This window comes from Alligator mississippiensis, chromosome 10, assembly GCF_030867095.1.
Source record: "Alligator mississippiensis isolate rAllMis1 chromosome 10, rAllMis1, whole genome shotgun sequence".
NCBI classification, from domain to species: Eukaryota; Metazoa; Chordata; order Crocodylia; family Alligatoridae; genus Alligator; species Alligator mississippiensis.
Genome location: NC_081833.1, coordinates 8,398,698 through 8,412,407, shown reverse-complemented (window position 1 = coordinate 8,412,407; position 13,710 = coordinate 8,398,698). Strand labels below are relative to the sequence as shown.

The 13,710-nt window shown below is 40.2% G+C and overlaps 1 protein-coding gene across 1 annotated transcript in view; it reads right to left on the bottom strand.

The window, feature by feature from the left end:
* The window catches only part of GLT1D1 (glycosyltransferase 1 domain containing 1), an 87,581-nt gene that overhangs the window by 46,520 nt on the left and 27,351 nt on the right, over positions 1–13,710 (bottom strand). The window contains exons 5-6 of the mRNA XM_019486676.2: positions 9,132–9,168; positions 7,986–8,042 (exon numbers count right to left, since the gene is read on the bottom strand). Coding sequence (XP_019342221.2) covers positions 7,986–8,042; positions 9,132–9,168 — 94 coding nt within the window. The remainder of the gene's footprint in view (positions 1–7,985; positions 8,043–9,131; positions 9,169–13,710) is intronic.

Below are 13,710 nucleotides of genomic sequence, written 5' to 3'. Positions count from 1 at the left end.
AGGTAATGAATAAACTAGCATGTCCAAAATAATTTTGGAAACATTATTGATGGCAGCATTTTTGAGTAAATACTACCCCCATCACTTAAAAGGGACTTGAAATTAGCAGATGAATCTAGCAGCTTCCAAATTTATACAATCACCAAATAAATAAATAAATAAGGAAATAAATAAATTACAGCAATTTGAGATAAATAGTACAAAAATGTTTCCTGAAAATCTTTAATCTTACTCAAATGCTGCAGGCTTCTGTGTGACTTAGCGATATTAAACACTGACTTACTAGAGGTAAGGATGCAAGCTTAAGAACATCTTATCTTGAGTGACCTATTTTCTCGCTGTTTGTTCAACTAAAGAAAATACAGCGATTCTTCCTATTTAAGGTTTTCATGGCTGCACTTGTGAAATACATCCACAGACTATTATTTTGGACAGGATTTGAAGAGTCCAACCCCCACAAAAAAAAACACTTGTTTTATCCCTTCTATAGTTGAAGATTTAAATATATCCATATTAGAGGTTAAATGCAATGTATTTTTAACAAGCATATTGATATTGTGCTCATTCATTTAAATAATTTATACTTATTTAAGATACAAGATTGTCTATTAATGTAAGCAAACCCCATCTACAAGCAATCAAGCTGTTTTTTTTATGAATAGTAGGTCAACGGCAATCCACCCCTGGAGGATTAGTTTTCCAACTAACTTCAGCTAGATTTTTAGTTGTACTCCACAGGTGTGTAAATCACTACAGCAGGTCCTCATGATTAGGGCTAACCCAACTGACTTCTCTTTTGTTGAGAAACAATGTCTAAGCTATGAGCAGATGTTGAGGTTGTATCACCTCTCCTGTCCTCCCTTCTGTTCACTTTGAACCATCCCAAGATTTTTATTTCTCTTGAAAATTGTATATTATCTGCCTGCTACCCATTTCAAAGTATTAATTGATCTCAGACCAAAAGATGTCTATAGGTTTCTAGCTGAGGTGTTAGCCTCGGTCTCAGATGGTTATTTTATCTTCCAGAGTTTGAATCCTAGGTAACTTTGTCCAACCCTGGAATACGGCTTTGATAGTCCAAGTCAGACTTTCAACTCTGCTTTACTCTTTGTATTTCTTTCTTCATCCACATGTTAGAAATGTTATACAATAGATCACCTAATTCCTTTTTGGGTTCATATCACTAAGAGTTTTGTTGTTTTAAGTCACTTAAACTCCCCCACCACCTCTTATCTTTTATCTACTTTTCTCACAAGTCAGCTCTTCAGAATTTGAAAACTCTTTGGCTACTCGGTCCAGCTAAGTTCACAGTTTTATTTGCTATGATAATATTAAACAATAGTGTCATGCACACGAGCTTAACAGTTCTCTCTGATTTTGTGCTAATCCTGAAGCTGCTATACTTGAAGGCAAGAGAGGAAACCCTGCTGACTTAACTGCAAACAGAATTAAGGCAATATTAACACAGTCAAGTCTGCATCCAAAAGTATACTCCATAAGTATGTGCATAACTTTAAGTATATGCTAAAGTGCTTCGATGAATCAGGGCCCTAATCTACAAAGTGATTCTCTTTCCTGAAATTAAAAAAAAAAGGAAAATTCTACTGTATCCACAGAAACATTAATTGCAAATAGAATTAATTACTACAGGACATTTCCATTCAGCATTCATCTCAGCTCCTGTTAGCTTCAGCAAAGTCAACATAAGCCAAAAGACCTCAGGATTGCATTACATCAGGCCCCTCACCTGGAGAAATCGCATGGAAAAAAACCTCTTCTATCAGATGGTTCAATATTTCTACACACCTCTATTGCTAATACATATTAAAAAGCAAACGCACAAAAAAATTCCTGCTTCCAATTGATTGCTTCCAATCTTTTCTTAGCAAAACTATATTCGGAAATTAATCTGGATGAAGAAAGTTATCTTCTAAGGGCAAATTTCACACTTGATGTTTGAGCGTACAGTGGCACCTGTTCCTAAAACACCATGGGGTCTTCCTGGATAATTTATAGTACTGGTTCATCTTTCTGATGGGCTTGGAATCGAAACTGATTTCTGTCTTTTGATCGGTGTCTAGACTTTGTTAGTTTTCCACTCTTCTGAATTAGATGAGTTCCAATAAGTGTTCTTATGGGCTCTCGTTTTGGTCTTAGGAAGCCAATCCCATTCCCATTGAAACCAATCCTTTCCATCAAAGTAAATGGGTGCTGGCCTGGTCCCCGTGTTCTGAAGTGGCAATCTCTCCTCCTTAAGAGGTGTTAGGGGACAACAAACTTGGATTTTACTTGTATAGAGATTATCTTGTTATTCCCAACAAAGTCTAAGTGGGTCTGAAGTCTACAAACAGACACCTCAAACTACAAACTCATTATGCTTGCAATAGATTCCTAGATTAGATGGGGGCTGTTGCGGTCATCTAGCCTGACCTCCTTTGTAATGCAGACTACCGAACTTCCCCGGAGTAGTTCTGACTGTGATGAACCATAAACGGCCTAAATGCTGAGACTTCTCTCTCAAAGAAATCTGTTTCAAAGGCAATCACCTTCCATCTTCCGGTTTCTTTAAGTCAACCTCTGGGGCTGACTATGTATTTTTTGGTTAGCCTTTCGGATGTCTGCAGTCTCTCTCTCTCTACCGTGGGACAAATACAAAAAGAGTTGACGACAAATAAAAGCTGATCAGTTTTGAAAGCTCCCCTTTTGTGAACATAACCAAGGAAATACTTGGTGAGCCCAAGCTGATGAAAGTATCTCAACCAGATTAGGTGCTAAGTCTAAGCAAGCATTACCTTTGCACTGTTGATGTTTGTCATGAAGCCTTATATAGCAAAATACCGATTCCCTGAGCTGTGCCTATCTTGCATTGAAAACACAAATTTTGAAAAAAGAAAAAAAAATGACTTCCATGACACTGTTCCCAAAAATCATTTATATTAACCTTAGAAATTGCTCACTGAAATCTGCTACTCAGTCTGCTTTCCTTAGATTTTGCTTGTGTGCTGGAAGTAATTAAGACTAAAGGTCTACTTCAGTCCAGGACTTGTTAGACTGCTTTCAAAGGGCTATCTGAACTCTGATTCTGTTTGACCTGATTCAATACAGACATATATGGCATCACTGTGGTTAACAAATTCAGTACCAAGTTGGAATAAGATGAACATTTCCAAAAGTGGATGACTTATGGTCACAAACTACTACAAGATCGTTTCAGGCTGGACATAAGGAAGAATTTCTTTACTGTCCGAGCCCCCGAGGTCTGGAACAGCCTGCTGCCGGAGGTTGTTCAAGCGCCTTCATTGAACACCTTCAAGATGAAACTGGATGCTTATCTTGCTGGGATCCTATGACCCCAGCTGACGTCCTGCCCTTTGGGCGGGGGGCTGGACTCGATGATCTTCCGAGGTCCCTTCCAGCCCTAATGTCTATGAAATCTATGACTCGAGATAGCATAGGTTCTGATTTTCAGGGGTGTCTAGCTTTCCTGGCTTGAGCTGATGCCAGTTCAAGCAGTGAGATGTAGGACACTTCTCATGATTTAGGCCTTACATTGTTTTCCTCCCAGGTAACTAAGTACTTTTAGAAAAGGGATGGGAGAAGAAGCAAATTCATAGCAGAAGTGAAAGGATGGTAAACACCATTAGATTAATCTGGTTTGGGCATAAAATTTAAGATAATCTGGTTATAGAGCAGAGTGGGCATACTCTAGCAAAATCATATGGACTTTTGAGGAAAATTGTGCCGCTGCCACATTTTCATTATTTTCTGCTTATTGTTACAAGTTCCCTAGAATTTAAGAGAATACTTCAAGCAACTGCAAACCCCAGGAAAAGCAACTTTGACTCCCAACCCTTTGGTATTTTGCAGCAGTCATGGAAAGGCAACAAGCAACCCCACCTCCCCTTGTAAAGATGAGCATTTCTAAATGCTCCAACGCTGCCAGGCCATGGGGAGGGGAAGAGGCAGGGAGTGTCACAAAGAACTGCAGCCCGTCTCAGGCAATGAAAAGCAGAACAGGACTGATGAGACAAATGGGATAAGACGCTAGGTCGTACAACCCCATTCGTACAGAATAATTTTATGTCAATTTTCAAGCCGTTATTTAACAGCACACGTCACGTTTTTGTTTGCTTTTCTGTACATCGTGAATTATTTGGTACTTTTGCATTAGCGTGCATTAGGATAAACCTGTCTAATCTTACCGACAAAATGCATCGTAGGGAGAGCTCCCCCAATCTGTTGACTGTTCCTTTAATCACAAAATGGTCAGACACAGAATCCAATCGCTGCTGGGGCTGTGGTAGCGAGTGACAAATCATTCCACTTCTGAAAATTATTAATCTTCGTGGCACTGTGCTTGTGTGCTATGATTTACTGAGAATGAAATAACCCCACAATGCTCAATTTAAAATTGGACACTGGTTCTGAATAATGACACACATTTACTGATGTGATAAAGCAATTGAATAGTGTGGGTTCATTTGTAATGGAGGGAATGGCTGTACTATCAGGGATCAGATTGATGAATGTGAAGCTAAAAAAAAAAAAAAAAAATATCCAAGGTAAAATGCCTGGAAATTGTTCCTGTTTGGAAAAGCAGCTTTAACAATTATGCTGTTACTTACCTACAATAGCTTTTTGAAAATAGCCCCTCCAATGGATGTGCCATTATAGGGGCAAATAGAGGCCTTTTTTTTCCTAAGGGCTAAGGCATCACGTCTGTGCTTTGGTGCTGGGGTTCATCAGCTTGCTCTGCAGCTCCAAGTCCTTGACTGAGCCTACTTTGGCATGGCTAGGGACACGCATATGGAAGGCAGGAAGGGTGATTGCCGCAGACCACCATTTGTTTGGGGACTGTTGAATGCCCTCCACCAAGGGTGTCACATATGACAGCGTGGGGAAGCTGCATTAAGATTTTGTCGCACCTCTATTAAAACCTGCCTGGGCTACTGTATACCGTCCAAGGTACATACTTGTGCATGGCATGTTACAATCCAAAGGCCCACATTTCTCTTGGGGGAGTGGAGTGTATTCGTCATAAATGTCCCCCCAAGTCGCAGTGTAAGATTCAGTGACTGAAATGCTGCAGCCTGTGTTTATGCACCTTCCCTGCACACAGAAACATTGGCTTCTTTTTCCTTTTCTGCTTGCACCATTTATCCTGCATCTGCTGCTTGTGCTCCTCCACTACTTTTAGATCCCCTCGCATTTGGCAGTCCAGCAACACACCGAGAGACCTTCTAACGGAGAGAGTAAGAGGCCAAATCAAAGGTGGTATAAATTGGCTCCCCGTTAATCAATGGAGCTACACAAATTCTACACCACAAGACGCCAGTAACTGCTACTGCAAAAATAACCACTTTGTGAAGGCATTGGGAAGATCTCAGTAAAGAGGAAAGAAGCTTTATTTATCTTTCTTATTATTTATGCGCGGATGCTTTCCACCCAACCAAAGGGCGATGCACGTTTTTACATGTTGGTTGTATGAGTATTTGATCTGAGTTTAAAATATACCATCCTATGGTCATGTCTACATGTGCTTTTAAGTGCACCTAAACTTAATGTGTGTTGAGGAAATGGGCATTAAGGTGACTTGGGCACACATCTACATGTGCACGTGCTAAGGCACATTAACACAGTGTGTGGACCTACTTGGGACTGAAGTTAGTCCCAAGTCAGTCGACATGCACAGCGTTACTGCGCCTTAGTGCATCTATATATGCGTTAAGGTATATAAGGCATATATGCTTTTGCAGGTATCAAATTTAGGCATGAATAGCCTAAAATCTCCATTTTTAAGATGCATTAAGGGTGCACATGTGTAGATGTGTGCCCTGAATGCACCTTAATCAGACTAAAGAGCCTTAAATCGGCACGTGTAGATGCACCAAATTCCTAATATTAGTGAGAGAATAAATGATAAAAGGGGATGGGACAGAAGGAGATAATGCAAACACTGAGCTGAGTCTTGTCTGCTTTATATACATATTTTACTTAAAAGTTTCTAGCTTTTCAGTGAATCATTTATTCTTAGTTAAAAACTGGGAGTGGTTTTGTGCTTCAATTTGAGAAGGGAAAAAATCAATTTTCCAACTTTCGAGCTACACGAATAGCCTAAAATCGTCATTTTTAAGATGCATTAAGGGCGCACATGTATAAATGCATGCTCTTAATGTGCCTTAAATCAGGCTAAAGCGCCTTAAATCGGCATGTGTAGACACACCCTAAGTCCCTAACATTAGTAAGAGAATAAATGATAAAAGGGGGGGAGGCAGGAAGGGGTTATGCAAACATTGAGCTAAGTCTTGTCTGTTTTATAGTTTCTAGCTTTTCAGTGAAACATCTGATCTTAGTTGAAAACTGGGAGTGGTTTTGTGTTTCAATCTGAGAAGGGAAAAAAGTCAATTTTCCAATTTGCCAGCTACAGGAACTATAACTAATTTTTAAAGTATTTTTATTTACTGTTCAAATGAGGCACGCAAAGGACTCACTGTGCTCCCTTGTTAAATGTAGGAGAGGCATATTAACTAACTGGACATTGTGGTCAATCGATTAGCAACTTAAAAAGGCCTTTGCTATTCATCATGCTGTGGCTGGCACACATGTCTGGTGGTATGTTGTTTCCAGCCCCTCCCCTTCATTAGAAAGTCCTTCAGGCCAAGGATTGAATCTATACAGTGCACAATGGGAAACCCGTCCTGATCAAGTATTTCAGAATAACCTGCCTCTCAAAGCCAGTTCACAGTGTGCATGGGGCTCTACGGCAGTCAGACTGAAAACAGCAGAGGATGCAAAGAGCTCGAAATGTGGGTCAGCTTCCACAGCCCCTCTGCTAGGTTAATGGGGTACCCGGAAACCCTAAAAGTACCAGCTCTCAAGCGCCAAAGCTCCCAGTTCAGCAAGGTATTAAAGAACTGAGTAGGCAGGCTGGAAGGTTGCTGATGCAAATCTCCCTGCCAGATCATCAAAATTACATGTCTGAAAAATTATTCAATTTTGACATATTGGAAAATGTTTCATTCATATTTTTCTGTGGAGAATTAATAATAATAAAAAAAATGCAGATTACTCTTGAATTCTTCGATCAGGTCCCAAGAATATGAATCTGCTCTCATTGAAATAAGTCAGCTAAATTCCCCCCAGTTCCAGTGGAAGCTGGTCCGTGCCCTCATTCCATATTTAAAAGACGTTTATTAATTTATTAAGAAGACAAACTGAGTTCATTTCCAAAAATCTTTTCTTGTTTGGAAATCAGGTTTCAACTCCAAATGAACCAGACAAGCCCCAGAAGGACTGCCAGGCAGGCTAGTGGCAATGCAGCGTCTGCCCATATCATTTTTAAAGAAGCATGTCTAACATCCTCTTGGCAGTTTCCAAAGCAAGGCCACCTATCAGATCAGCACAAACATTGAACTCTATTTGAACTCCCAATTTGGAGGCTGCTGGGTCCTCGTTGGGACAAAAATGGAAAAGTCTGAAGTGCTGCTCCTGATGCACTAGCCAACTCTTATGTCAAAGACATGCTCAGTCTCCATCCTATGACTGTGTATCACAAGCATGCTCAGAAACCTATGCCTTGGTCATGAATGAAATGAATGATACTCTTAGTTGCCTTTCCAAGGACACTTGCGCACACCTCATGGCCGCTTCATCCTCCGGTGCAATTTAAAGTGGGTGTCACTTTTGACACCGCCAAAGTCCAGGCCTTGGAGTTCACGGCCAGAAACAAGAAGAAGTCTGACTCGTGACTTACTGCTCTGTCTGAATCGAATCGGTGCTGTTAATCCTTCATTTTTATGAGCATTAAACTATTGTACTATGCAATCTATCAGCGTATACGTTCCAAGTTCCCGTGCAGAATAAAGGCAAAGAAAAGTCATTCAAACGCATTAGGAATCGTGATACAGAACAGTGTTAATTACAGCCAGTTGCAGTTTGAGAGCTACGATCTGCGTACGCTTGATTCAGAAATAGAAAAGTTTTACCTGCATTTTGTAGAAATCTTTTCCAGTTAAACGTTGTACTGGGTGTGGTCATAATGCCTAAATTCAAGAAAAGAAAGGGACAATGTGGTTTACTTGACTACGGGTAGCAGAACGATTCCTGAAATCTTGTTTGGAGTAACAACTTCTCTGTCAAACGCTCTAAATTCCAGTTTCATTTGCTCCCATGTCAAGCTCTTCCCTTCCCTCCCTTAATCCCTTGCCTGCATGGATTTTTTTGTAACGTTCAACTTGATTCTACATAAAATGATGTTCTAGTTTAAGTATCGATATCTGCACCTTGGGCCAATTCCCATTTGAGAAGTCAAGGGAGCTATGTGCCCACTTCCATCAATGCAGATCTTACTTGACGGTGAGAATGTCTTAGATCAATCCCAAAGCAAACACCAAGATATGGAACAGAGCATCAGACCCCAATCCTTTAATGTTAAACTATTAAATTGCAATACTCTTATTTTACCACTTACTAAACTTTAACATCTAACCCAATCATAAACATTTTGAAAATGTAATTGTTACCTTAGGAGGCCCAAGTTAAATATGCAAAATGTTATGCTTTTCACCCACGAAAACTGGGTATTTTAGGTATATGAAACAAATATCAGACACTGAAGCAGCTGCATTTAAAATGCTAAATTAGATTTTATTTGTTGCTAACACTCCCCCAGAAAACCTCAGATATGTATATAGTGCCCTGCAAACATCTAGTTCCTATTCCCTGTACCATTTGTGTGGCCAACATTTTCAAAAGCAAATGTTGATTTCTCATCACTGATTTCTGATACTGATTTCTCAATTTCTGATACTGATTTCTCAGGAACCTGATTTGAGACACTGTGGCCTCGTGGTGGCCCGAGTTTTAAGGAAGGGACGCTTGTCACTTCCTTAAAAGTCAAGTTTCAAGAGTCTGATGCAAAGCTCATTGCCTTCAGCCAGATTTGGATAAGGGCCATATATAGTAAAAGTCTCGTGTACTTTAATGGAGGTGGGATTTTAGTCTAGATATTTTTTCCCTGAAACAGACATTTGTTTCACCAGAAAAAATGCACACAGATAAGCATCACGAGAGCAGTAAGTAGCAAGATTCAAAGCAAGCACATACTGGACTGAACACTTTAAAACTCTTACCTTGAGTCTGGACACATATTTTGTTCCCAGCATAAGGCTTCAAAGGGAGAAGGAAGAAAAGTAAATTTTATTGCTTATAATAAAAAAGCGTTTAGTAGCAGAAAAAAAATCTAGGTCAGTAATATGTTCAGCTATAATAGTTGCCTGATCAGTAATATGCAGCAAAAGAGACCATTAGAAAGGAACAGGTTTGCAAGGTCAAAACCACAACATGATCAGTGATTTAAATTAGGTTTAATCAATACATACGATACGAACCAACTAATTTTGTAATTTGATACAGTTACCAGGTTAGTATAAAGCAGACTTTTGGCTCGCACCAGTGACATTTCTAGTATCCATTAATCCACCGTTGTATCGAAAGGGAAAATATTGCCTTAAAAAAACGGTGTTCAAGTAAAGAAAGGCTGAAGTTTCAAAAATTCTGGGTCGATGCTGGTTTCGAAGCAAGAGACTCATGGATTTATAACTGCCTTTCTTGACAAAGAAAAACAAAGCCCACCCACTTCTATCACCTTGTCGGATTGGTGTTACACTTATAGATGAGCTTATCTACATGGAGACAGTGATCGATATAGCTGTAGTACAACAATTAGTTATTCTGGGAAAACAGGTATTTCAAAGTAATTCTCTGCATGGGCATGCTACTCTGGAGTGACAGTGATTTGATTTTGGAAATTTCACTTCTAGGTTATTCCTGAATGGCTATGCCGGTCAGCGCACACCACATGTGCAAGACCATCTTCTGTCAGTAGATTCCACAGGAGTTCAAGCTGCTAAGTTAGCTGCATCCTATATAAGTTATAAAAACAACCAAGTGAGACTCTAGTCATGAAGTAGCCTCAGGTCTTGCCAAAACAGCATTACAGACAACCAGAGGTTGCTGAGTGCTTGTACTATGTCCAAAATGTTGTGTTCACCCAAACCCACCGTTGCAAATATCTTATAAGCGCTGGCTACCAGCCCTAAGAGGAGGTATTAAGCTTGAATGTGTCAACGTAACAAAATGGATTATTATTGTGTTGTCAGATAGAGCGAAATAAATAATGTCTAATCCTAAGGTAGCACTCTTTTGGGGCATATCCTCACGAGTGGCAACATCCATTTCCTCGGGGACAAATAGCAGCACATATTTGTGCCGCTTGTCCCCAGGCAGGTCCCTGCACACATGTTCTGGTGCATGGCAAACTGCCCCAGGTCGGGGAGGGGAGGCTGGGGCCAGCACCTAGGCAGCTTTACCTGGGGCTCTGGTGATCTGGGCACGCGGAGCCTGGCCAGTAGCAAAAGCATGGCTTTGGATGGACAGGCTCTGGTTTCTGGCGGTGCACACTGCAGCCATGTACACTGGACCAGATTTCTTTTCCCATGGTTTTTTTTAGGATGCAACACAGCAAATGGATCCGCGTGCATTTTGCAGCGACTTAGAAGGCTTTGAGGTGCCGCAAACCACATGTGCCCACTCATGTGGATGCAGCTTTTGGCCTCCAAATGCTGAAACACTTCATAAACGATCTGGAGGATACCAGGAAGGACACCAGCCATTAGTTAATCTATGCAGCAATCTATGCATCAATTTTCAGAACTACAGCAGTCGGAAAATTTGGGCCAGGGTACTGACACGAAGGCTAGGCTCAGGGTAGGGAGCAGCAGCTTACCTCAGCTTCCACTGAGAGTGATGGTAAAGCTCCACGTGACTTCAGGAGGAGCTGTGAGACCAACACTGATTGCATCTGAAAATCTCCTCCTTACTGTCATCTCTTTACGAACACGTGCAAAAAGGCCAGGTCCTCAGCTGTGTAAAACAAGTAGCTGTGTTGCATTGGCTTTATGCCATCAGAGGATCTAGTCCAAATACTTCAACAATCTTACTTGAGCACCGAAAAAGCAGAGCGGTTACAAGTTTAAAATGGGGGCTAAACTAGTATTTTTGTATTACTAAAATATGCACACACAGGAGTTCACAAGTGCCTGATTGCATGTATCTATTTATGTATATTTGGTGCAGTGCTCTGCATGGAAATGGACTGAATTTGCTCGACATTTCTTTCACTTGGCATGAAACAACAGCCCTGGAGGATCTAGCATAACCTTTGCTTGGCAGCTAACTTAGGAATCAAGTGCACGTGCAAAATCACTAACCTAAGTATGAGTCTAAAAATTTTTTTTTTTAAATCAGTTGTGGATTTGATAGCAACTGGGCAAACATAGCTCATGAAGCTCTGTAATAATTCAGAGAGATTTTAAAACAGCACATGTGGAGAGCGCGCTACTTCACACAAGGCAATTATGCTATCAGATAGTCATCTTGGTGGAAACAAAGATTAATGCAAGATGTGCAAGTGACCTGTGCACTGATCTTAGATTGAAAAGGTTATTTAAAGGACCACATCCCCTTTACCTGCAACTTGGCTTGCAGAAAAGTAGAAGATACATAAACCAGGGAAACTCTAATTAAAGACCCAAAAGGGAAGTTTAAAGTGTCCAATATAATGCAAGTGTTTAAATTGCATCATCTAATTTAATTTTTTTTTAAACGTGCAAAATGACACCCTTGTTTAAAAATAAATCTGGGTTTATGTAACATGAAATGGCAAGGCCTAGTCTATGTATTTATTTATATTTTAGTGACTCAATGGGCAGGTTAGCATTCCCTGTTCGTCTGATGCTGTGAGGAGCTGAATACTTTCACAGATTTAAAGAGCATCAGAGACCATTATAACTGTCTGATTTAAACTCTTGCATGACAGAGGCCATGAAATTCACCCAGTAATATCTGCATTAAGACTGATATCATGTGGTTGAACTACAGCATATTTTTTAAGATAGCCCAACTTGATTTGAAGACTGACTTAAAACTCCGTTGTCTCCCGTGTCCGAGCTTGTAGTAGTCACAAGTCTGCGGCGATGCACTTGGCATCTTGCAGAATTGGGACCTGCTTTTATTTAACCCATTATAAATGTAACAGAGTTCAATGTACTGTATGATACTTATTTAATGAAGGGAATTATATCAATACTGTTCTTTAAAATATTCCATCTGAATCGCATACAACAGAAAGCTTTTCTGTCTGAGAGCTATTAGCTATAAACTCAGAGCCTTATTCTTCTGTCCCTTGTAGGATGAAAATTTCATATTTCCGTTTATGTTACAATAGGTAAGTTATGAGGCTTTGTAGGTGAAAAAGTTATTTATCCCTCACACAAAAATAAATCACTGTACATTGCACAGTTTGGCACCTTTGGGTGGGATGTGATTGTTGTGGAAATGGAGCTAAATTCTACTTCCACATTAGAGTGGCTTGATTGCATGCCAAAGAAGCAACGATATGAGCCTGTACTATGGTTGGTGCAAGTCTAATTTACCCAGCCCTTGTGCAAAGAAGTAGTAGGAGCAGTCTGCGAAGAGACTCTGATGTCTTGCCTGAGACTATATGACTTGCAGAATGGTGCTTCTCCTTCCTTGCAAGGAGCCTGAATAAGGAAGGAGGGGCAGCTTCTGTTCGGCATTTCACCTAGAGTCATCCGAACTTTTAAGCACATGCTCGGTTAACTGAAGTCAATGAGATGCAAGCACACGGTTCAAGGTAAGCACCTGGTAAAAAGCTTTGCTGAACTGGGGTCCTTTCCAGGTTCTCTAGTGAATGAATGTGTTTTACCCTGACAAAACCTATCCCATATGAACATACTATAGAAAAATAAATGGAGTGAGTGTGGGGCAGGGCTGATCACTGATAATATTTTGTGCTGGTCTTTTATTTAAAGAAATGTGGAGGGAAATAAAGTTACAGCATGATAAAACTGCCAGTATAGAAGGTCTTGCTTCTGAGCTGACATTATACTACTACAATGAAACATTGCTCATAACCACGGAGCCTTTTCAATATTTTCAACACATTTAGATTATGCATTATTAACAAGTTGTATTATGCACTTTATAATTGAAGATAATTAATCCAATACAATAAAAAGGTTTGCATACCATACAATTTCTTACATGTTAGTAATTTAAATTCGTCATTTACTGGCTAAGTAATAAAGCACACATTAGGGGAGTGATGAGATTCACATTAGCTTGTGTTAATATGCAAGGAAGGATAATGTTCTGAAGAGAGCAGCACAGAAAGATGAAAGGCATAAACCCAGGATTTGCAGCTAACATTAACATATCCTTTGCTTTCTCCTATAGGATCAGATATAACATTTGAGTCAACAGTATTTAAGAGGCAGGTGACTCCCTAGAGAACTAACCTACAGGCTCCCTGTGTGTCTTGGAGCATAAATCCTTGGGCACAGATCCTCAAAGTGATTATTGTTAGGCATCGAGTTCCCACTGCAATCAACTGGGGCATTTTCATACGTGCTCCCAATGCAGCGCCAGGAGCTTTTAATTAGTGAGCCGCTAACGTGTATTAGCGGCGCAGTGCACCTCTGTGCTAAAAAAAAAAAAAAGGTGGTGGTGCACTTTGAACTAGATGACATTAAACATGTTTTAAACATGCAGATGACATGTGCGGTCGCCGGAGCGCATCAATTTATGTCCTCCAGAAGACTCAATTAATCGAGTCTGCTCTGACGTGCT